This window comes from Manis javanica, chromosome 3 (genome assembly GCF_040802235.1).
Source record: "Manis javanica isolate MJ-LG chromosome 3, MJ_LKY, whole genome shotgun sequence".
Lineage (NCBI taxonomy): Eukaryota > Metazoa > Chordata > Mammalia > Pholidota > Manidae > Manis > Manis javanica.
Window position 1 is genome coordinate 123,095,073 of NC_133158.1, and position 25,724 is coordinate 123,120,796.

General features: G+C 45.2%; 1 protein-coding gene and 1 pseudogene across 1 annotated transcript in view; one reads left to right on the forward strand and one right to left on the reverse strand.

Annotated features, from left to right (window-relative positions):
* Positions 1-2,428: 2,428 nt before the first annotated feature.
* On the reverse strand, positions 2,429-3,071 carry LOC140848276 (large ribosomal subunit protein eL21-like; annotated as a pseudogene).
* A 7,824-nt stretch (positions 3,072-10,895) lies between these two features.
* Positions 10,896-25,724, forward strand: part of KLHL6 (kelch like family member 6) — a 55,408-nt gene continuing 40,579 nt past the window's right edge. Inside the window, exon 1 of the mRNA XM_017663162.3 lies at positions 10,896-11,256. Coding sequence (XP_017518651.1) covers positions 10,964-11,256 — 293 coding nt within the window. The 5' untranslated portion in view covers positions 10,896-10,963. The remainder of the gene's footprint in view (positions 11,257-25,724) is intronic.

The following is a 25,724-nucleotide window of genomic DNA, read 5'->3' on the forward strand; positions in this document are numbered from 1 at the left end:
CAAAGTAAAAATCCAATATCTTCTGTACCCCACCCTCACTTACTTCCCCAATCCCTCAGAAATAAAGACAAAACTCCTCAACCTTGCCTAAAAGGCCCTGCATATCTTGGCCCTGTATACCTCTCCAGCCCTACTCGACACCATTTTCTGCTCAGCTTTCTTTACTCCAATAACATGGCCTTCTTTCAGCTCTTTATTTGTGCTATGGGTCCTCCTACCACTGGCATTGCCCAAGATGTAGTCTCAGTCTCGACAGCTCTCCTGCCTGTGGGCATTGCATGATCACCCACCACAGTGCAGTCATCAGAGAAGCCTTCTCTGACCTCCCAACCAGCCCAAATTGCCCTTGATAAAGGTTCTCCACCAAGGGCATCTTCCTCAGGGCACTCACAATGACTGCAGTGCGGTGTTTGTTTCTTAGGTTGGTCTCCCTCACGAATTTGTAAGTTCCTTGAGGGCAGGAACTGTGTCAGTTTTTACTCACCATTGTACTCTGAGCATCTACAACATACTCATGAACCAGTTGATGAATTAGTGAATGCCTTTCCTGCTGGTCGTTTATGTATACTCATGTCTGCAAAACTGGGAGCTTACTGCACCTACTGTTTAATAGCTCCCCACCCACTTAGCAATAAGTGAACATTTGGGAGCTGTTCTCACAACAAAACCCACTCCTTAGAATTTTTGCTGTTTCCAATCTACTCCTTAACTCTTCATTTGGAAAGTCTACTTTAGAACTGGGTATGGCTAGCAGATCTGAATTAGCACTGGCTGGGTATCAGGGCCCATCTGTGCACCTGGTGACCTCCCTGGCCTGTGGAGGAAGGCTAGTACAGCAGTTAGGATGTGGGGTCAGACGGATGGCTTCATAATACTGCTGTGTTTTCTGCTCCAGGGAGGCCTGTTAGAATATAAGGAGCAAAGTCTCTATCAATTTAACCTCAAGAAAAGTGGGATTTAGGCAGAAATGTCTCTGAAATCCAAGAGCAGAGCCCATAGGACAGCTAACAAGTGGGTTCAGAATCAGAGTGGCCTCGAGACTTCATGAACAGAAGCCCATAGCTATCTACCCAGTCTCAGGGTGAGTTGTCTTGGTACTCTCTACATGTAAGCTTCAGTCCCCTGTTTTTACCGTCCACGTCCCTCCGCTTACGTGCTGGTTCTGCTTGTCAGAAGTCTGGCATGGCATAGTTCTGACTCTATCTCATAGCATCTCCTGATGCATCCTTTTGCTTTCTATTTCTGCTCTCAAATGGCAAACACTGTTTCTTATTTCACACTAGAAAGTCTCTGATTGTCCCATATGATCTTTTCAAGCCAGCTATATGTGCTTCTGAATTAATCTTTACTTATGCTGGGCTGTATTTAGACAGGGCACCCACTCTGGCCCAATCAACAGTGAGAGCGTCAGAGTCACATGGTACCAAAAATGGATTCCTGAGCAACTGAGGATGTGGGCTGGGAACTTCCTATTAGAAAAGCGTGTGGGCAAATCAGAAGCTCTAACTGACTTACCGGGTATAGCCTGTTTCATCTGGGACAAAGAACCTAACTTCAGTTGAGCCTCAGTTTCCTCAGTTGCAAAAAGAGGAAATAATTCATTTTTTTAAGTTTTGGGATTAAAGGGAGTAGGATGAGACAAAGCACACAGAACACTTAGCCCAGTAACATTTCAACAAATGGTGCTCTTTAAAGTAACAGTATCATCTATACTATATTAATATTTTATGCTATAATTAAGATATTAGAGTATATTAATATATTCATTAGAAATATAAATATATTGATATATTTATAATATAAAATACATTATATTTATCTGAAATAATGAATTTTCAAATTGCCTTTCTAATCTGGGTTATTTTGGGGACAAATTTCCCAGAGGGACAAATCATTCTGTGAATTGTTGTGACCCTGGGTAGAATAACATTTCTGATGCACAGGATGGAGTGATGGGAATGTTTATTTCCCTGAGGAGATGGTGGTCTATGGGCCCCTCTATACTGACTCTATGGAAATGACCCAAGATAACATGGGGACAATAGATGGCCTGGAGATACTAACAAAGGCCATTGTACTGAAGGAGTGTTTTGATCTGAAGCCAGAAGCCAGATTTAGACTGAAATACACATACTTTCTTTTCTATAGAAATGTTTGAACATTAGTAGTTAATGCTAATGTAAAACCTATTCTTTGCCAGGCATTGTTCTGAAAGCTTCACATGTATTCACTAATTCCTCCACCTTCACAAAACATTGAAATGGATACTATTATTACCTTCAATTTATAGATTAAGAAACTGAGGCATTGACCTGTTTGTAAAATCCTTTCAGTAAATTATAATCAGCAGACCTTGCTTTACGCTTACACTCAGCTGCAGACCTCTGTGCTCTGGCTACTGTGGTTGGTACTGCTGTTCCTCCGGGACTGGAGCCTTGCCCTGCTCCTCCAGCTTCTTCCTGGGGCCAAGGTTCTCCAGGAACTCCAGACCTGAGAGCCACCACTGGAGCCCTTAATATCTTTCTTTCTTTCTCTCTCTCTCTTTTTTTTTTTTTTTTGCAGTCCAGAGGTCTCTTATTTTTTTACACCAATCCTGCCACAAATTCATAGGGAATAGGTTCCAGTAGCTCAGGCTTCATCTATTGGTTTTTCACAAAGTGCTTCTCCAAGTGGAGCAGCTGGTACTTCAGGTGAACCCGGGTTTCCTTGGCTTCCTTCTTTTACTGATCATTCTCTTTCATACATTGCAGGAAGCTGTCTCAACTCTTAGAGTGCTTAATATGCTCAACAGGTACATTAATTCCATTGGCAAAAATCTTGCCCTTTGGGTTTGTTTACAGCAATGTCAAAAGCATACTGGGTAACATTGTAGCCTCTTTCAGTTTTGCCACAGTAAACTCCGTGGAGTATTGCTTTTTGAATAGTGTCATTCCTTTGATGTCTACAATATCATCTTTCTTGTAGATTTGCATGTATGTGGCTAAAGGACCAACTCCGTGTTTTCTAAAAGGCCTAGAGAACATATAGTGGGTGCCTCTCCTCTTTCCTTTTGGGTTGGTCACTTTGGTGAATTACTGGAAGATGGTGGTTCAGGTTTTAAAAAAAAAGAGATAAAGAATGGTTTAATATCTTGAGCAAGCCTGACCAAAAGGCAAACTGGGACACAAAGCCATGATCAGACAATGAACGAGAGGCTTCATGAGGCTAAATGGCTCAAGAATCAGTGCGTGTTGGGAAATTCCCTTTATGAGAAAACTGGATTTGCCCTCAGCAGGTGTAGAAGCTTGAAAGTGCCAGACTGGGCTGTAGATGTGGCCTCCATAATGGGTGCTTGGAGGTGGGGCCAACACTGGCATCCAGAGGAAGGGAAGAGTGGTGGTTAGTGTGTGGCCAGACAGAGTAGCATCCTGATAATGCTCTGTCTCTGTTCCAGGAAAGCCCTTTTAGGTCTTAGAGACAGAGGCTCAATCAAGCTAACTCAAGAGAAGGGGGACTTGGGCAGAACTTCTCTGAAATCCAGAAGTAGAGCCTAAACTAGAGCTGGAGGGTGGTCCAGACTCAAGGTGACCTCAGGACTTCCATAGTCTAGTGGGGAAGATGGTGTATCAGTTGTATGCTGGTAAATGTTTTATAACTGGTTGTAACTCCAGGAAGACGGGATACCCAGCTCCAGGCAAGTTCACTATAGATTTGGTGTGACGGAATAATGACAAGGAAACGTTGAGGATAAAATGGGGCTCAATCTCAAGCTCTATTCTCACCACAGTCACCCAGCTGTCTGCAAGCGGCAAGCCCGTCTCTGTCTCTGTCCCCAGCTCCAGCCTCTGCTCAGGTGCTACCTCTGTTCCAGGCCCCCCAGTCAGCCCTCTTCTCTAGGCTCCACTCTCCTGCTTCCCTCTGCCCTTAGCACTGGGCAGAATCCTTTTTAAAACAATACTAGCCGTAAGATACTTATGGTCAATGGGTATGTAAGTGTGTGCCTGTGCAGTAGGCTAAGTATTACCTCATGGCACATACACAATGGGTGAGATTAAGATCAGGCGAGAATCTTGGCCATGGAATTTCCATTTTCCCTACACTGACCTTCCAAAAACAAATAAGCAAACAAATAAAGCCTTGATTAGTAAAAGTTACCAATTTCTATGGTGTAAATTCTCCCATCACAGCCAATTTCAACCAACCCAATATGACTGAACTTGAACTTATGAGGAAATAGATGCAATGGAATCTCTCAAGTCAGTATGAATCTGTTTCAGCACACCAAATGTTAACTTTGATTCTTTTCTGAACTTTTCAAGTTTCAAGGTCATTTACTATTATTTAATAATCATAAAATAAGGAATAAAAAGGAAAAAAGAAATAGAAATAAAAGGGGTGTGGGGTGGTATGTTAAGGACGAACTTCCTGATGTCACCATTTGTTGAGGGCCAGTCTTAGTTTTTGTCATTGGTCAGCTCCATTTGCCCCTGGAACCCCCTAAGGGCTTGCATGATATTTGATTGTACTCACAGCTGCCTTCAAGAAGGCACCTCCAAATTTTGACTCCCTATGTTGTGGACATTGTTTCAGAGAGAGGTTGCTCAGAACTACTTGGTGGGGGTCTTGGGACCACCTGGCCTTCCTTAAGTTCAGATCTGCAGAAGACATTCCAGGGTAATGTTCAGGGACCAGGCTAGGTGTCCCTGAATAGAAAGATTTGTAAACCTATGACCCATATTTGACAAGTCTTTCATTTGTTGATTAAAAATGAAAAGTCACACTGTGTGCTGTATGTAGAATTTATAAGAGAAAATAAAGCCTTGACACCGGTCAAAATAATCCCCTCCAGGTAAATTATGAAACAGTTGGCCTGGACTTGGCCCTGCACTCAGCTTTTGGTTTCTGGGCTCTCCACTTCGAAGGGCCTTCCTCTCCTTCTCCCGCAACTTTACAACTTCCTGTTTCTGAATCAGGCAGGTCCCCAGCTCATTGTTCTTTACAAAGCATTTATCTTTTGTTATTGTTATGCTGGGACCTGTCATCAAGAGGAATTGGCCCTGAGGTTCAGGGCTGGACCTCTGATGGGCAGGAAGGAGCCTAGGAGCTTTGGGCAGCCCTGAATCAGGGACAGGGAAGAGACCAGGCCAGCAGGATGGGAATGGGAGAGGCTTCGGCACTCCGCTCATGAAATTAGGTGCACAGGTGAATTCTGAGCTGAGAGAGAGCTGCAGGTTCTCTGTTCTTTGGATCCTCAGGTATTAACTGGAATGAGAAGGAAGTCACAGGACACAGGGTAAAGCTACTCTTGTTTGAGGCATGGGTGGATATTCCAGTGACCTCCAAGTAAGATGTACTAAGTCCTGGTTATGCCACGTCAGCCTGGGGTGGTGGATAAGGCATGACTTGGGAGCAGCAAGTCCTGAGCTGGAATCCCATCTCAGATACTAGCTAGCTGCAGGGCTTTGGGCAAGGCATTTAGTCATCTGGGTTTGTGGTGTGCTCTGCTGTTGGGTGTAATCCTAGGCCAGCCTGGGGCAGCTCTAAGGATTGGAGCTGCAAGTGGTTTACCTGTAACTCCTTTCTGGAGTTTTTTATCCACACTCACCCTTTTCTCTTCTTCTAAGTTCTTGTTTCCCCAAGTCAGCTCACACACTTCCTCAGCCACTCAGGAACTCCTCACGAGGGACTCTGGCTACCAAGGCAGAGCTCTTCCCGCTGCTGCCTGGCATTAGACTCCTCACCTCACAGTTTCTGATTATTCTTTCATCTAAGCATGAAATCCACCCATCCAGCCCATGTTTTTTGACTGCGTATTGCATCACCTATATCCTGGAAACTGTAAGAAGCACTTTATGAACTCTGAAGCACTTAGTCTTCCCACTAATCCAGTGAGTTAATGTCTTGCTCATGGGTTTCAGACCCGGACAAGTTCACCACGGATTCAATGAGACTGAGGAATGACAATGGAACGTTCTTGGAGTGAAAGTGTTTATACCCAACTTTATTCCTACTGTGGCAGGTCAGTCACTAGAATCCCATTCACTCACCGCGAGTCTGCATGCAGCAAGCCGGTCTCTGCCTCTGGGCCTCTCTGCCCCCGCAGGCATCTCAGTCTCTGTCTTCGGCATTGCCACCATTCTAGCCTCTAGCTCTCCTGTAGCCATGCAGCCCAGAACACTGGGCAGAGCTCTTTATAGAGCCAATAATAACGTATTGCCCACAGGTGTGCAGTGAGCAAGCCGACCAGGGCCAGGTGAGAATTCTGGCCATAGGGACCTTCACTTTCTCCATCATTAGGTACTATGATCTCTATTTTAGCGACATGAAAACACACAATTACAACAGGTCACTGGGCATGTGCCAGGCTCTGGGATGTGGATTACTTGACATGGCAGGCTTTAGGTTACCGGGGGAGACAGACCAGTAGCCAGGTGATTACAGTACAACACTTTAGTGCATGCACAGAAGCATGCGCAGTACAGTGTGTACACGTGTAAGGCTTGCAATAAATGTAGGTATGTTGGGGTAGACTTTTTTTTGAAGGATAAGTAGGAGAGGCAAGTTTCTTGAAGGGTAAGTAGGCATTTTGTGGGCAACAAGGACAGAGTATAAGTTCAGGTGCCCAGCATCCTGCCCCCATGGGGTTTAGACCCTGAAGCAAATTTTTACTTTATCCACTCTGCTGGTTTCACTCTCACACACTTTTTGCCCTGCATCATGAAGAAATCAGGTTAAAATGAACTGCATGTTAAATGTATATATATTTCAATTTTTTTCTGAAAGAAAATAGGAGGTCTCTCGATTAGAGAAAAGACCACGTATCACTCACAGATCTTCTGCCTGCCTGCACCACAGTCACCATGGGCATGCAGCGAAAGCCCTGTGTCACCCCTTAGTGTGTGGTGGGGTGGCACCACAGGTGGGGGCCCCTGAAATCATGAGACTCAAAGCTTATGTAGAGCAGCTGGCACATTGGCCCATTTTATCCCCTAGAGAGAGAAAAAGAGACTTAATTCTGGAATGTAAACAAATCCTCTCTGGGGATAGAAAGGGCAGTCTCTACTTTTCCTTTCCTACCCTGGAATAGAAGCAAATGGCTTTCTGGGGAAATAAGACCTTAAACCTCCCTGGGGTAGTACACTATCTGTAACTTCGGACACATGTTTTTAAAATTCACTATCCCTTCAGCCAAGAGTGTCCATGCTTTTTGCTCAGAAAAGGAAAAGGGGGAGTCCCCTCCTTCTTTGGGAGGGAACAGCGGAAGCAGTGGGCTGTTGGCAATATGGTATTCAAGGCAGTGTAGCCCTGTAAAATGTGGCAGGAAGAGACCCAGGGTGCTCAGGGGTAGCTCGCCATGCTCTGGTGCCATTGTGATTGTGACTGCTCCCTATGAAGGCAGGCATGATGTCAGCTGGCTTTGTGGATTCCCACAGTCACGGGTTAGGCCCTTGAGCACTGGAATGCAGCAGCAGAGAGCAGAAACCAGAGCTGACTGGGCACTGGCTACGTTGGTGGGGTGGGGTTGGGGGGAATCTCAGGTCAGAGGGACTGGAAGATGGGATCCCTAACCCTGCTAGGTCAAAGTCACAGCTACATTGGAGGGTTTCTGGGAAAGCCTGTCACTGGGACTGGGATTCCATTGGGGCCACTGGGGAACAGTGAAAAGTGGAAAGCTTGGGCTTTAGAATTAGCCAGACCTGAGTTCAAATTTTGATTCTGCCACTCACTAGCTATGTGTCTTAATTTGGCTTCCCCTCAAAGTAGAATTGAGATGGGAAGGGCAGGAACCCTGTAGAGGACGGGTGGATTACTATTATGGGCAACTGGAGCTCAATGCTCTGAGAGTCCTCTGACAGTGTAGAGCATACTTCAGTACTGCCCCACCAAGAGACAAGGAAGCTAACATTTCATATACCAACTCCTGGCTCTGGGCTGAAGGTCACTCTTAGCGGCATGAACTCTTCAGCACCTCCTACAAGCCCATGTGCTCCTGCAGCTGGAGAATACTGTTGGGCAGACAGAGGCTTCTGGTGTGGGTGGGAACTGTCTGTGTGTGACCTCCAGGATGGGCTGAGGGGATACCGGAATGGCAGCAACATTGTGTGCTGCAGTTATGTGATCTTGTGTGTTTTCATGTCTCTAAATGGAGATCATAGGACCTAACTACACAGGATTAGTGGAAAGACTAAGTCTTTCAGAGTTCATAAAGTGCTTCTTACAGTTTCCAGAATATAACTGATGCTCAAAGAGTGATAGTTTTGGTAGCAGTAAGTTAACACAAAGGAACAGTGGCTCTTACTCTGAAGACTTGTTTCTTTCCCTGTAATTTGTGTTAGGAAGATAGCTGATGAGAGTCAGAGAGGCAATCTGGGGCCACAGGAATACAGACTTTTCCTTGAATGAAGCTATTACTGTCTGGGGATGGAATCTATTCTTTACAAGCATTATAAAGCCAACTCACCTTAGTAAGATATGATTAGATAGTTTTCTCAGTAATAAAGGTTTTGCCAATGCCATGTATATTTTGTTGCCTGATAGGGAAAATAAAACTCCTGAAGAACAGAATTATTTTGCTTTTAGCAATAAAAAATACTTACCAGTTCATGCTGAATCTCAGAGCATATTCAGGCTGACACACATGCCATACTGATTGTGTTTTTACCTCTGCATTACTAAATTTAATTGTAAATATTATTGTACCCATAGTACAAATCTATGTGTCTGCTTACTAGGGAAATGGAAGGTAGGGGAAAGACAACAGTTATTTGCTTATGTTAAGGGAATGGGGTAGGAGAGTTTGGGAGGCTCATGAAAAATAGTAAGGGAACTTGGTGAATAGAACCTGTTATGAATGAAGAATTGAGTTTTATTCTTAATATTGTTTCATTTGGACGTTGGGAAAGAGCTGAATATAGCCAATGTCATTTATAATTTGAGAAATCTGGGGGACAAGATGCCATGAGAGGGCTTGGGTTTGTGTTGGCGCCTGCGAGAGGTGGTAGTTGGCACCCTGCAAGTGGAAGCACTGAGCTCCCCCCGCCAAGGCCTGCAGGAGGAGCCAGGGCTGCGCATGTTCCTGAGGCAGGCATAGGAAGTTAACTGCATACCAGCCCTTCCCCCTCTTCCTGGATAACAGGCCCTGATTTTGTTCAGCTCTCAGATGGCTATTCCTTGATTTTGGAGAAGGTAGACTAGTCCCAGGGGATGAATCATGTTTAGTGCAAGCCAATCATGTTACTTTGTTTGTATTTCCTGGAGTTTGGTCTGAGGTGGCCAAGTGATCTAAGAGAAGTCTAAATATAGATGGAGATTTTAGGAAATATTTTCTTTCTGGTTAAAAGACAGAGATGGAAGGGGAGAGGCCTTCTTCCTGCTTTAGACTGGTTAGTACTGTGGCAGCCATTATGTGGCCAGGAGGTAACAACTCCATCACATTGAGGGTGTGACAGAGTTGAAAGATGGAGAAATCCTGTGTCCTTGATGACATCACTTAGCTTCTGGGCCAGTCTGGGATTCCACGCTACTGTGTATAATGGGAGACTCCTATCTTTTAAGCCATTTGTGATGGGATGTTCTGTTACTGAAGCCAAAAGCATCTTGATTGACAGAGCTCTGTATAAAGCACAAATTTAGGGGAATATCCATGTCCCTGACATGAGGAGTAAGTATTCCTGGAAGACAAGAGGGGCTGGGGTGGACCAGGGCTCCTGGAGAGGCTCAGTCACAAGTGACTAGCGCAGGGAAGGGACTGGGACCCCCTGTGATTGGGAGCACAGGTAGTGCTCCCTAGTGCTGGAAAGGGAATGGGAACAGGAGTGAGACCCCAGTGGCCACTTTGGCAAGGCATTGGGAACTGTGCTGCCAGGGCAGGCAAGCCCTGCAGCTCTCTCCATGGGCGACACAGGGGCAGGACCAACATGGTATTATAGCTCCAGCATCCTGATGTGATGGAGGAAACAGGGCCTTTGGAGCCAAACAGAACTGGGCCGTGCTACTCACCTGTGCAGAGCTTCAGCTCCCTTTACTGTAAAATGAGGAAAGTCATATCTGCCCCATTGGGTTGTTACTAAAATACATTAAAATAAATTAACTCTTGTAAATCTTCCAGGATATAGTGGGAGTTTAATAAAAAAAATAGTTATTACTATTTAATGGATAATTTCAGAGGTAATGAAAAGACTTCATTAAGGTAATAACCAGAACCAGGGGGATGATGTACCACTAGGTGTAGGCCCAGGAGATGTGGGGTGAGAGCAGGCCAATCTGAGACTTGGTAATCTGGTGTTGAACTGATTGGTCTTCTATGGGAAAAGACTCTGAGGATGGAGTTTCTGGAGGCTATTTCTTCTCTGTCCCCAGAGGCATATCTGAAACAATAGCCCTTTTTGGCTGTGGGAATATTATATTTGCCATAACACTGTTTTCCCCTTAGCTGGAAAAAGACAAAGGCAGAAGATGTGCAGTGCTGGAGAGATGAGAATGCCAGAGATAAATGAATTTTTTAAGGGCCCCAAGGGACTGGGTGGGGGCCCAGGGTGGTGGCGGCCCACCCTGGGGTCTCAGACTACTGGGAAGAAGGAGGGGCAGAGTTGCAGAATGTCCCTGCTTGTCTCATCATTGACAATTGGCTTATAGGAGCCCCACAGGTATAAATGTAATAACCAGAACCAGAGGCTTCCTGCTCACGGATATGCGGGGGAGATGGACCAAAATAACCACTCAGCACTAACAGCAACCCTGGGAAGCCACCCCTTCTTTCCTAGCGCCCCTTCCTACACTCCCCTTCTAAGTAATCTCTAACCTTGTGTTGACTCACAGAAAAAAGAAGAATAGAAGTTACTGGCTTTTGTAGTAACAGGATGAGAAAGTGCGAGACTTCCTGTTATGTGTGTGACAGCTGGTGATAAGTGGAGGGCCCTGCACAGGAAATCCGCTCAGCTTCGGCAATGGGACCTGCTGAAGCTCGGGCACTTCTTCGGTCTGGATGTTGATGGAGGGACAAAGGGGCACCTGGGCCATGGGCGACGTGGTAGAAAAGAGTTTGGAAGGGCCCCTGGTACCTTCTACAGATGAGCCATCTCAGAAAAGGGGAGACCTGGTAGAAATCTTAAATGGAGATAAAGTAAAATTTGACGACACAGGACTGTCATTAATTCTGCAGAATGGCCTGGAGACCCTCCGAGGGGAAAATGCTCTGACAGATGTCATCTTGTGTGTGGACATTCAGGAATTTTCCTGTCACCGCGTGGTGCTCGCGGCAGCCAGCAACTATTTCAGGTCAGCGGGTCTAGGATCAGAGTCAAAGTGGGTGCAAGCTGTAAGGAAAAATCTATATTGATGTGAGAGCCCAATGTAACTAGTTGGGCTGTTGTATTTACAGTTTGTATATCTATTCAGATTTATGTGTCTATTCAAGATACAAGAAAGGAAGCTGTTAAACCTTATATTTTAGGATTTCAACCATATTAAAAAGAGATTGGTGTCATTTAAAAGCAATATGTATATATTCTGGTGAAACTTCTGTGTAAATGTCCTTGTTCCAGAGGATGGAAAACTGTTGAAGTCATGGGAATTTTTCCCCGTCTGACTAGCGTGTTGGAAGCATGATGTTATCTTTGTTCACCAATAGAGGTAGAGAAAGGGATGTGGCCCATCTTTTGGAGTTATCAAAAGACTTGCTGAAAATGAGGGGCTTCTCTTTGTGCACAGGGGGTGGATGGGAAAGGAGAGCAGTTACAAGGTACTTTAGAAGCGAGAGGCCTCTATTTGCAACAAGCTCCTGGGTTCCATCCCTTCTGCCCCTTCCCACAGTGGACTCTAAGCAGGTCACTTAATGCTCTGAGTTCTCTTTGTCATCTGTAAGATGGGGACAATGATAATTATCTCTCCAGATTGTTGTGATAATTAAATGCTGGAGGGAAAAGGGTTCACACAGTGCCTAGCATATAGCAATGCTCAACATATCTTTGTTGAAATTCTTTACCGCTTTCTGTTTGGTTCAGCTAAGAGCCATTTATTGAGTGTTTACCATGAGCAAATGCCTGGTATAGGAATGTGGGAGAATCAGGAACCCAGTGAACATAGCTGGATCCAGAATTCTCCATGGTGGGAACTGTGGATGAAGGGAAATGTGGGTGAAGAAGGTATTTGGGGGAACTTGAAAAGAAATAACTTTATAAATCTTCCTAATGAGATTCTTCTTAACTCTTGGTTCTGGCTGAGGAAATTAAAAACTATTTGTCTACATAAATATTATGGAAGGTATTTTATTTTTTCAATTTTTGGAGATGCTTAGGGAGAAATATTTCTTGGAATTCAAAGACAAGGGTTGGAGGTTGCTATGTGACTGATGAGGTCTCCTATGTAGATGAGGTATGGGTCTGAGGGAAGCAGTGCCTGCTATGTGCCAGACACAGTTATCTGATTTTATTTTTGCAACAACACAACGAAGGTGGCTGATGTCCACTTTTTCAGATGAGGAAATGGAAACTCAACATCATACAGCTAGTCATTGCTGGACAGGGATTGGGCACCCTCTAGAAATCCTTGTTTTCACTGTAATGCAAACTGCCCTAAATTTGGGGTTTAATTCCATAGGAAGTATATAAAAGATGAAGCCTAGACACAGCTATAAAAAGGGTGACATACATAGACACATTACTTAGTCCACCCATATTGATCATACCCTTTCAGTTTGATCACAACCCCTTTCAGAAGCGACTCAGTCTGCTGGGTTCCACGTCCTAAGTACTTACTTTTAAGTTTATTCCTCCTGTTTTGAATCACTGGAAAACTGCTATCATACAATGTATACCCGATGAGCAATTTTGCTAGTGGCTCGGCGTAGCTACGGAATGGAACTCTGGCCCCGTGTGCTCTCGAGCTCACCACTGTGCTCGGATTTCTCATCCTGAGCAGGTGTTTGGGCCCAGGTCCTTCCAGTGCTGCTGCACAGGATCCTTAGGGAAAGCGCCTGCCAGTCCTCAGAGGAGGCGCGGCCCAGAGGTGCTGGTGGTGCTGGCGGTGCCCATGCGACACATGTGTCTGCCGGTGGAGGACGGGCTCTTCCGAAACTGCTGGTTGTGGGCGGGATGGTCCTCTGTTCTTTTCTTTGGAGCAGAGACTTTTGATTCTTATCTTGGTATTTCCAAGATGAATTTCCTCCTGTGATGAACACAGCCCTCGAGACGGATTCCTTTCTCCAGTACTTCTATTAACAGTAACTTAGGTTGTTGGGCGCTTATTGTGGGTCAGGCCCTGCAGCAACTATGTCACATACACCACCCCACAGCAACCCTGCGAGGTCGGGAATTTCATCCCCACGGAGGGACGAGGAACTGAAGCCGTGAGTGCCTCAGTTAATCAAGCGACCAAGTGGGGTGTGGACCCAGGACCGACGTGAAGTCTGACATTGCCTCACTGCTTCTCCTGCTTTGTTTCTAAGGTTTTGGAAGGGTCTGGGAGTCAAGTTCCCCTTAAGTTAGACTTCGGAAGGGCAGAGCCTGCTCTGTCTGAGAGGCTTTCGACACAGTCCTCTCTGCTTCGGAGGCCCTGGGAGCTGGTTGTAAAACTATGCAAGTTTTTTTCTTTATACATTGAGATTGTAAAACTTTTCCACTAAGTGATTGAACCATATTTATTTAACCAGTCTCCTACTGATAGACATTTGGATTGTTTCTAATCTTTCAGTATTACCAGCGGTATTACAGTGAATAACCTTATACGTATGGCATTTCATGTGCATTCAGGAGTGCATTTCTAGAAGGTTTACTGGGTCAAAGAGAAATGCATCTGCAGTTTTTATGGATATTGCCAAGTTTTCCTTGCTGAAGGAGGATGGCATCAAACTTTCAGATTTTTCCCAATCTGAGAGATGAGAAATAGTATCTCAGTTTAATTTAAATTTGCATTTCTCTAATTTTTTATAAGGTCAAACATCTTTTCAAGTCTAAGGGTTGTCTGCAGTTGTTTTTCTGTGAATTATCTCTTCACAGCCTTTTAATTTTTCACCTACATTTTTTAAAACTAAAATTGATTTTCATCAAAGTACTACATGCAAATAGTTAAAAAAAGTCAAACAGTATTTAAAGGCTTATAATGAAAAGCAAAAATTGCTATTCACTTCCTCTACCCTTCAGCCTTACTCACCAGACACCACCATTTTTTTGTGTTTAGCTGCTTTTTCTGGGATTATATTTCTACAAAATATGCTCACACTGCTTTCTTGGTTTCTCCATGTTAGACATCATGTATTGATTTCCTAGTATGTCTGATGAGGACTTAGCACTTATACCTAACTTCCTTACCACACACTTCCCTTCCCTATGATTTCTCAATATAATGTTATTCCATTAAAAAAAAATGAATTAGAGTTTATATTATGCTCATTTAAACTGTGCTTCCTGTTAAGCCAAATTGTGTGATGTGATTATTCTTTGTTTCTTAAACCCTTTTGTCTTTTTTGAAGTTAATAATTCACTCTTTTTTCCATTTGCTTAGTTTTTAGAGTATCTTCTGCATAGAGCCTCTCACAGGGATCTTTCTTGTGGTCCAATGCATCAGAGAATCTACCAGTTCTATTTTCCCCTAAAATCTTTGTCACTTACATTATCTTATATGTGTTCTCTGGACCTGCTGCCCAGCTATTGTCTGGCTGCATATGTAACCATGGTGGCTGTAAACAGGGACTATATTAGTAACTCAGACAATGTAGTTCCCTTTGGGGGCTTATTTAAAAGTCTTGAATGGAATGAGGAAGTTGGGAAAATATGTAGAGTTGAGGCTGAGAAAAGGGTGAGGGAGACTAAAGCTTAGTAAGTAGCTCATAGTACACATTAAATGTCAAACAGCCAATGTCAAGATGTCCAAATATTCTGATACTAGAAAAATTGAGGGAAACATAGATTTAACATTCATGGAAATGTTTTTAAAACTTTTATAAGACTCCTGGTATCTTTTATGAGACTACTAGTAAAGCTGCTATTTGTGTTATAATTTTGGAAAGGTCCCCAAATCAAAGTCATTGGGTGGGGTGTGCATTCTGCATAGAGTCCCGCTTCCAGAAGGATCTCCAGTGGTTCTTGCTATTTTGGGGGAGAGGGCAACTCCTGCAGAATATGACACATTTCATAAATGATGCCAACATGTGAAGGCAATCATGTTGTGATTCAGTTCACAGGGCTGGTGGTGGAGGGGGCAGTATCGGCTGTGCAGTGAGGGGCTCAGGTTTCTAGCAGTGCCCTGACTGCTGACCTTCTTATGTGGGTACATATCAAAGCTTCCAGGCTGAGGCTGAGTCAACAGCAAGCTCCTTACCCCAAATCCTTCCCTGGAACTTCCCTGCTCTGTACCTCAGTACTCTGTCTCTGTGTCTGGTTCCCTGAGGCTATGGCAAAGGGACTTTGACCACTAGCCACAAAAATCAGGCACAGGCCAGCAATGGGAATGTGCTATGGGCACAAATCTATTAATCGTTATTATATATTGACTAAGTGCTGGATGGCAGAAAATGGGGCAGGAGTCTTCTTTTAAGCTGTGTTTAGATACTGGAATTCTTCACTTTTTCTCCATAAAGATATAAAGTGTCTAGAAAGGAGCCAGCAAGTGCAGGGGATAAGTGCAAGGGAAAACAAGAATGAGTTACAGCCATTGGGGTCCAGATTAAAAACCTGGTTAACAGCGAAAGCTTGAGGCTTGCTGCTGCCACAGTGGGTATGTCTGGCCACGGCTGTCCTTCTAGCATCGAATGGGTCCTGTGGTTCATACTTGTAATATCATTCATGTGGCAGAACCAATATGGTGGTTAATTTCAGTACTATAGATTTATAGTCTCATATCTATGATTCCAAAATCCCCAATGTGCTGATAAATGAAAGGCTTTTCTCTTGTATTTCATGGACTAATCTGCAATTTGAACTGCACTGTCTAGTGGACACATCTGACCTTAACTGAAGGAGGCTACGTGGAGTCTTTATCCTGTTTCAGGCAACTCTTCATAGAGGAATGGCTGAAATACTAGTGCATTGGATTAAGGAGTGCTGTGTAATATTCCAGATATGGTAGCTCATCTGACTGCCAGATTGAGGGATAAGGGATTATGGGATGTTCTCATCAATTTAGTTTTCATTCTGGTGTTATTCTTTTGCCTTTTTCATATGCATATTTTTGCATTCTTGCAAACATAGTTTACATACAATTTTGTGTCTTGCCTTGTGCTCTTTTTTCATTATAATCTTCCCCCGTAGTGCTCCACAGTTTTCATAACTACTATTTACTTAGCTACCATCTTTAATATATGCATAATGTGAAAATCCTTCTCTCATTGTGACTATAGGTTGCTTCCAAAATTAATTTTTATAAAGGATATGGTAACAGCTATCTTTGTATTAGGTAATTTTTGCAGTTTAGAATAGGAACGGCCAACATTTTTCACTATTTACTGAATGCCAGGAATTTTGCTGCATTCTTTTTTCATTTCATTTAATCCTCACAGTATCAACAATTGGATAGCAACAAGTAGATAGTATTATATTGTCTCCATTTCACTGTCCAAGCAATTCACTTTGAGAGGATGAATGCTTTCCCTATTGGGATTCAAACTAAAAACAGACCTCTCCCCTAGGCAGAAATGTGGCTGTTAGGACATTTCCTGTTCAAGACCATTAACCGCCCCCTCCCTGCCATGCACTAGTGTGGACTATAGCAGCTGAAAATGAGAAAATATAAAAATGATTGCCTCCATGTGCACGTACACACACACACACACACAGAGGCAGGATACTGTGGTAAGCCAACTTGTGTCTTGGGGCTGAGCTGACAGACGCCAACCTCAGCTAGCAACAAAGACTCAGCATGCCTGAGAGAACCAGTCTGGGCCAAATACTAAATAAAAAATAAGGAAGCAGCACAGGGTGCGAGGTGAAGAGACAGTATACTTTGAAAGCAGAGGGCATCAAGAACCTGTAGGACATCATCGGGGCTGGAACCAGTAACTGGTATAGTGGGAAGAATACCATCTAAAAGTCCCACCCCTGGGATTATTGGAGTCCAGACTCTGTCACTCACTAGCTGTATAAACCTTGGAGGAATTGCTTGGCCTTCCGGAGGCTCAGTGCCATCATCTACAACAGTGAGGCTGCCTACCTACTCTGCAGCTTGTGGAATACACATAATAAATGGACTCATTCATGGACTTACTTGCCCAAACATTTTATGCATGATAGTAAGTCAGATTTCTTAGTTCCAAGGAATAGAAATCAACTGGCTTTGTAGAGAAGAGGATTTATGTAGGCAACTCACAGACTCCCCTAGAAGGCAGGAATGCCAAACTCAGAAAACAGGCAGGAGCAAGGGGGCCGGGCAGTGGCCAGGACCATAGCCTAGAGTCCCCCTGGGATGTGCATTAGGCGGACTGCCAGCTGTGCTGCTGCGGGTCCTGGAGACCCGGGCCAGCATGATTGTGGCCGTGGGCACTGCGCCTGCTGCTGCCGGGAGCCTGCCACTGCCTCCAGAACAGGCTCTCTGTCACTGCTTCTTTCATCACCAGCTCCCAGTTCAGAGTCTGAGGTTGGCTGTTGTGGTTGCTTAAGGCTGCACTGCACATGTTAATGTGTTCACCATGACAGAAGCTGGGAAAATGAGTATCCTGTTGGGAGCGGCTTCTGCCACACACTGCGTGTCATTCAGAGGGAGAATTTGCCCCATCTAGGGAATGCTTTAGATGTTAGGCAACCAAAATGACAAGTGTCCACTATATGCAGCTACTATGTGCTAGGCCTGCATTAGGTGCAGAATAAGGGATAAGGTATCATGAAAACTATACAAGTGTTAGGAAGCCCAACTCTCTTGTCACATATGCAGCAGAGGTAAGGATCCTGAGTAGCTGGCAGGCCAGAGGACAGTACTTTGCACTCTCATTCCTCCTCTTCCTCCAAACTAGGAGCCACCCTGAGTATACCGGTGAGCAAGTGTGGGCTGAATGCATCATCATCCTTAAGGTGTGGACTCGGAGCTGGTTGAAAGTGTAAGCTACCAGAGGGCCACTGGAACCACTGCTGTGGCCGGCACGTAGCAAATACCTTGGAAGGGTTGATGTGAATAAAAGCCTGATAGACCCCCTGCAGGTTCAGTCATTGATTAAGTAGCATCCCCGTCAGAGCAGGGAGTCTTCACAGAGTTGGGAGGCTATGGCACAACTTTAGGAAAGGGAAGGATGATAAAGTGTGCTCACCATGGGAAAAACGAGGAGGAGCGGTTAAAAAATCCAAAGGCTTCAGAATGTCATGGATTCAGGTCACTCCTGTGACTATCTGCACACAGATGTGCTCTGCCTACACAGTGACTCTGTGGGTCTTTCTCAGGATAGGAAGGTGCTGGGTGGGGGTTGCCCCAGAAGTACAACTGGGTCCTTTCAATTTTCAGTAAAATGTCATCTCTGTCATCTCCACCCTTCGTGTCTGGGGCATGTGGATCTTCTTTCAATCAAGACCAGAACATCTCTCGTTCTCCTGTTTTTAATAACGTTCCATGCAGCTCTCACCTGAAGCACAATGGCGAAATACATTCACCATTCACATCTCAAATTCTTGCTTTATCCATGCATCAAGTACACAGATATATAATTGGCCCTGCATGAAAATGACTTTACAGAATTAGATTCTAATATGGTAAACACCAAAATGCCCATGAGAAGCACTGGCTGTATGCAGAATGTCAGTGTTTTGGGTAAAACTGCGTTGGTGCTCACCATCCATCACGTTGCTCAATGTTCCTATATTAGTCAGCATTCTTTGGGTTGTGACGGATAGGAACTCAAGTTAAATAAGTGTAGGCAAAAGAGGAAGGTATCTGGCCTTGTAACCAATTCATAGGAAACACCAGGATGCAGTAGAGCCCGGGGGGAAGAGAAACCAGCCTTGAACACAAGGAAGACTGCCCTCTTTCCACCCTCACTGGGCTCCACAGGTGGGATTTCTCAGACTTCTGCCACAGAGTTGGGAGCTTGCCTGTTGGCAGCTTTGGGACTCACTTCTCTTAGCTTTGGTTTCAGAGAGAAATCGAGGGGCTAGCTTCAGTTTGGAAATCCCCCAAGAAAGACTGACCCAACTCCATTCAATGACCCAATCCTACCTAGATCAGTCACTATGTCAGGGAGGTGGGGCACAATGATCAGCCCTGTTTAGTTTAGGAGTCTACTGTTGGCCAAAGAGGTGTGTGCATGCTTGTGTGAGTGTGAGAGAGAGAGAGAATATGTGTGTGTGTGTGTGTGTGTGTGTGTGTGTGTGAGGGAGAGAGAGACAGAGACAGAGGGAGAGAGGGAGAGAAAAAGAGAGATTGGTGAAAAGGTGAGACTCTCACTTGAACCCCCGAATCTGAGTGAAATGCATTTCTTAGAAGGGGGAGGCACTGGACAAAAGGGAAAATAAATGCCTGTTAAAGAGGGACAACAACTCTTGGCTTACTTTCTTTTATAACCAGTTGTACTTCCGTGTTTACTTTGGCTGTCAGGAGGCTCAGCACATTAGCTTTCCTCTGCCCAGGTTTCAATGGTATATTCTCTTCCTATTCACTTAGTTCTTATCATCTTATTTTTTTGTTTTTACTGTTTAATGTTTTATAATACCTCAGCTCATTTTTAATAAAGCTATCTTAAATTCTTTTGGAGATACTATTTCTGTATAAAAATAAGTCTTCCTCGCTGTGAAAAAAATATCATTTAGGCAATCTACATGTCTTCTGCTAGCTCTAAGGGTAAGCATTCTCCTATTATGTTTAACTTTTGTGGAAAGCTTTAAGGCCACTATAATCAAAGGAGGCCTGATACTGCTATGACTCTCAAACACAATCAAACCAGAAGCTGTATGTGGCTCCTTTGGAGGAGAAACTCAGGGATCTATAAAAATTAACTACCAGCAGGTTTGCCTATAATGATTCAGGTCCAGGAGCAAGTAAGAGCTGCCTGGCATTTAAGAGATCATGTACCATATAGAGCAAGCTCAGGCTTGTAGAGGGCTGGGTGTCAGGGGCATCTGGTATCAGGGGACTTAGGGAGAGGTAGATGCCCAGTGAATAATTCCTGGAAAGTGGGATTATTGGACACAGCACACCCACACATGCACACACACACACACACACACACACACGCACAAATAGGACAAAGAGAATGGAGTTAAGGAAATTTAGGGAAGTTCTCAGTTAACTGGCTATATCCTTAAAGGTCAGGATAGCAGCGGGGGTTGGCAGGAGATGTCTCTCATTGGCAGATGAACCTAGAGATGTAGGGGGAGAGAATTCTTAGTAATGGCTGTGAAAACCTGCCCTCCTCCCACACTTCTTGCTGCTGGTAATCTGTCAGCTTTAACTGAGGAATACCGGACCATATAACCTCTCTTAAGGTGCAGAAATCTGGGCTGGGGCACAGAAGATTAAGCTTTCAGTACTGTAGTGTTAACCGGTTTAGTGAAATTCCATCCATCTCTCCACTCATGTGTTTATTCAATTGACACAAATTTCTCAAGTGCTTACTCTATGCCAGGCACTGGGTATATAAAGGTGAATGAGTTACAGTTTCTGCCTGACATTAAAATCATAATCAGTTGAAAAGAGAGACTGGTAAATCCATGTTTTTGTGCAAGGTGATAAGTACTATGATGGAGCTCTGCTTACAGAGGGACCTTAAATCAGACTAGAGAGAAAGTAGTCAGAGAAGACTTTCCGGAAGAGGTGATATCTGAGTAGAGCTTTAAAGGATGAGTAGGTATTGGCCAGAAGGCACCAAGAGAGGGAGAGAAAGGGGATAGTACTCCAGGTTCCAGGAAGCACACCCAGGAAGGTATAGTGCAATGTACGCTTGTAAACCACAGGTAGAAGAGTAGGGTTGGAATAAAGGGTATGTGTGGGCCAGTAAGGCTGAGAGATGGCAGGGTCAGACTATGGAAGAATTTGTTGGGCTAGGATGAAGAATTTGAAATGTATCTCATAGGCAGTGGGAAGCTGTAAGAGTTTTTAAGCAGGAAAGTGAGCTGACATCTCTGTTAAAATAACCCTTTGGGCTGTGGTGTGGTGGCCAATGAATCTAGGGAGACCCTCTGGTGGTGGCAAGCATTATGGTGTGAGGAGGTAAGTGCTGGAGTGCTGCCGGGCAGTGGGGTGGGGAGAGTCTCCAGGGGCTTTCTGAGTTTCCTCTGAGGGCCCTAGGGGCAGCTGGACCAGGAGAACCTTCAGGGGGGGGGGGCACTGCCCAGCAGGAAGGGGAGCAAGGAGGCAAGCTCCAGGGGCTGGGAAACAAACTAAGACAAACCTCAGCATTTGCTGAGGGCCAGCTCTGAGCTACAAGACTGGAAAGAGAAAGAGAAGGTAGCATAACTGTATAAATCCTCTGCCCACCCATGCTGTCCCATTTTAGATCAAAGCCCAGAAACAAAATAGTTTCCAAGTCACTCAAGCTCTGAAATTGCATTTTTTGGGCACCGTGAAGGAGCTGCACACCACAGCTGTCATTAACATCTGCTCCCCTCTCTTTCCACGTCTCTGATCAGGACTTCTACTGGCTTTTAGTTTTTAAAAGTTCTTTCTGGGAGGACTAATTAGAAAAAGGTGCCCCTTTCTCCTTGGGTGGGGGGGTCATCACAGTCCACATTAGGGCACAAGGCTGGGCCAGCGTAGCAGGGGCTGGATTTTAGCCTCAGTTCTGGCCCCGGTCTGGGGGGGCTGAGTGTGGACCAACCTATGGGCACACCTCCCTTACCCCTCTCTCTATAAAACTCCTCTTGATCCCCAGCAGGGATCTCCTGTTTCCCCTGGACCCACACTCCGACCCTGGATTCTGTATCATAAAAGCCCAAGGAACAAGCCCAGCAGTCCAGATTCCTCTGTGGCAGCTGGAACACATGTCTGAACATCTTTGTCCTGTTACAATAGGGATAACGTTTACGACTAGGGAAGCCTCCACATTTGAATTCCTTGGGGTGAGGATTAGGATTGGTGCCAGTTCACTTGTTTCCAAGTAGTGAGAACCAGGGAATGCTCAGAAAAGTCTGTAAGCAGAGGCTGATCCTTGACTTCTGGATAATGGCATGAAGTCACAGGAAGGCAGCATGCACTCCTGGGGGCTTGGGCTGGAAAATGTTTGGAAAAGGAGTCTCTCAAACAACACACTGGTCAGGATGTGGCTGTGGACAGTTGGCACAAATGCTGACACTGCTCCCAGCCCAGGGGGAGGTGAGAATGAGAGCAGATCCCACTGAAGGGGTTGTCAGGGAGGTGGTGCTGTGTTAGGGAAGCCAGGTCTCATCTCCGGCAAAGACGTGCAAAAGCAAATTAAGGTGAAGAAAAACTACCATATTTTGTAATCTCAGATCTCAGGTAGCGGGGCTTAGGGTAAACATCATGGGCCTGGGGGTCCAAACTGGAGAATCACAGATAACACATGTGCTTTGCTCCAGTCCCTCAGTCTCGGAGCTCACTGTTATTTATACTCAGGGCAGTTAGAGGAGGACTGCGGGTTTGGCAGGTGTAGGGTAGAGTAGACAAATCCACCTGGCCTACAGGAGCAAGTAGAGGGCTGTAGGCCCTCCCTCCCTCCCTCCCTCCCTCCCTCCCTCCCTCCCTTCCTTCCTTCCTTCCTTCCTTCCTTCCTTCCTTCCTTCCTTCCTTCCTTCCTTCCTTCCTTCCTTCCTTCCTTCCTTTCTTCCTTCCTTCCTTCCTTCCTTCTATAGCATCTACTGTGGGCCATTAAATAAGAAGTGAGAGAGAAATCAAATCCAGTCCTTGCCTTTCAGATCCTTATGACTCTAATAGAGGTGAAGACTCATTAAATGAGGTCCCTGTAGCACTTACATAGAGGGGCCTGCCTGGAGCCCAAGGGTGTTGATATAAACAGAGACACATGTTGGAAACTGCTTGCTGTTGGGTACAGCAGCATCACAGGATGGGGAAGGGGTGCACAAACCAGACTGTGACGGGCCTTGTACAGCAGTGTTGAGAGTACTTTAATGTTTCTTTTTCTGGGCACTTTTGACACAATCTTCTTTAGCATTTGAGCTCACGCGTCATTCAGGATTTCGCTTGTCCAGTTGTGTCCATCAGGACTCTGCACTGCAAATGGCAGATACTCAATTCCAACTAGTTCAAGTATATACAAAAAAGAATTTATTTGCTCACATGAGGTAAAAGTTCATGGGTATTGGCATCAGGCCTGGATCTTTGTGCTCAAAGGAGGTCATCAGGCCTCAGTTTCTCTCTCCATCTCTTGCTACTTTTCTTTGTGTTGGACTCTTTCTCAGGGAAGGATCTTCACACATGGAGGCAAGTGGATCTCCAGCAACTGAGATTTTATTTCTCCCAGCTCAGCGATCTCAGTGGGAAGAGAGCTTCTCTCTCCCAATCCTTCCAGAGAAAGTCCTGGAATTGGCTTCAATTGGAGTGGCTTCTTCTTGTGCCCATTTGCAAACCAAGCGCTGTGGCTGGGGAGACATAATATGGGACCTGGACTGTGCTCACCTTGGTCTAGGAGGTAGGGCTAACTCCATCCAAACATCTCAGGCTGATATTAGAGGAAGGATAGTTCCCCAAAGGAGAATGCGGGGAGTGTGGGTACTGGTACTCCTCCTAAAAAGATTAGGAATGATGTTGGACAGGCAAAATAAGAACTGCCCAGGATCTTTGTGGTTGAATCATTGCTGACTCCTAGCCATATGCATTTGAATGATTGCTATTTTATCCTGTCAAATCTTGCAGGACAGAACAAGTTCTACTTTCTGTCATAAATTTGGATGGGCTGAGTTACATGGCATGTTGGCACCTCAGCGATGTTCCAGTAGGGCTGCAGGGGACTCTGGTTTTGTAGAAACATGGCTAGCATTTTGGTTCCCAAAGGGTACATGGGCAGTGTCCTTGAGGAGTGGTGAGTTTGGGTAAGGAGCTGGCAGAGGGCAGTTCTTCTGGGGCCTGATGATGTTTAGAGTCTGGTGGGGAAGTTCTGTGGTTACAGCTTGCCTGTGATTTTGGATCGAAGACCCAGCCAGCAGTTGTGGGTTCAGGGAGCCAATTCCAGGCCCTGGAGAGAGGTGGCAGAGTGCTGTTAGGATGTCTCTGGAGTGAAAAGAGAGATAGCCATGAACCCCCAGTCTCTCTGAAGGCACCCCTCCAGGTGTGTGGAACTTCCATGTACACAGCAGATGAGAACAGAGAATTGCACACTGTTTATTATTAATAGGGCTTTGGCACCACATCCTGTTTCAGAACTCCTAGCTCTAACGAACCCTGTTATTTGAATTAAGTGCAGGGGCCCCTGTCTATGCAGCTAAATTAGAGAAAGACTTAAGAGGCCAGGACAAGACTGCTTTCATCTGAGCCCTTCCCACCCTGCACCTCCCCACCACAACCCCCAATTTGGGAGGCAGCCTAGGCCTCACAGAATTCTAGGAGGCCTGGATTTCAGAGGATGAAAGGGAGAATCTAGAGAGGGAGGACTTTCAAGGGCATGTCTGTTGCCAGTTGTTTCCTTTACCTTGACCATCGTCTAATTTCGTTCTCAGAGTGAGCCAAGGGGGCCTGTGCTGGAAAGTGAGGTGACTTATTTCTAGGGCACTCTTTCTTAAACTTTGGTTTGCAGAAGAATTATGGGTGGAGGCAGGGAGAGCCTAATAAAATTATGCTCCCAGGCCTATCTATGTCAGAGATTTTGATTCCTTAGGTTTGGGGTGGGTGGGGCTCAGGATTCTGCATTTTTCACAAGCATCCCAAGAATTTTGATGCTGATGGTCCAGGGAACATACTTAGAGACCCACTGGCCTCCAGGCTGGAGTGCCTGCAGCCTTGGGATGTGGGCAGGACACCAGTGCTGGGATAGGGTCTGCAGGGTAGGGCTTAGGGGCCAGCTTGAAGTCAGAAACTGGGCTGAGCCCAATGTTTATGTACTTCCTGTGGTTAAGAAAAGGTAGCTGGAAGGTTTCGGTGCCTTTAGCTGAGAGGTGCTGGGACCATGAGAGTGACGTCCTGCCATGCTAGGTCGCCCTTGCATCTGCTGACTCCTGGCTTTCTCTGTGGTGAGAAGCCCTTTGATGATCTACATTGGGTTTATGTTCAAATAATCGTTTCTTAACACAAGTATTCCTTGAGTAGTACATGATCACTAATTTAAAACTTAACCAATTGTATACATATCAACATTTAAATTCTTAAGTAGAATCTAACTCAATTAACCAATGTTAGAGCTATTCCAACCCAGAGTATTTCACTGATGCAGAGGAGTTAGATCCTGGTGTAGATGGGGTGGTGGTGGGATCGGGGGTAAGAGCAGAGCAGGAATATATAGAACTCATTAGAGGTGCAAGTGGGGTGTTCCAAGGTGGGCGTGTCCTCTTCAAGCTCCAGGCCCTAGACTTAGGGGTGGGATGGGGACTCCCTATGGGGGCAGAGGGCACGTGAGGCAAGCCTCCTTAGTCTCATCATCTGGATGGGGTTTGGTAATTCTTGGAAGTGCAGAATCTTGTCAAAAGCAAACACACAGGGGCCAGTCAGGACTAGTTTGTTCAGACGTTCGCTCATTCAGTCATTCATTTCCCCAGCCCACATATCTAGTGAGTCCCTACTAGGTTCCAGGCTCTGCTCTTGCCCCAGGGATACAGGGAGTGCCTCACTCTGCTCACATGCTACTGGGGAGACAACTGTTAAACTGGTTAACAAATAGTTGTGTAATGTAATTTCAGGTTGTGACAGAGTTATGAGGAAAAGTGTAGGGGGTG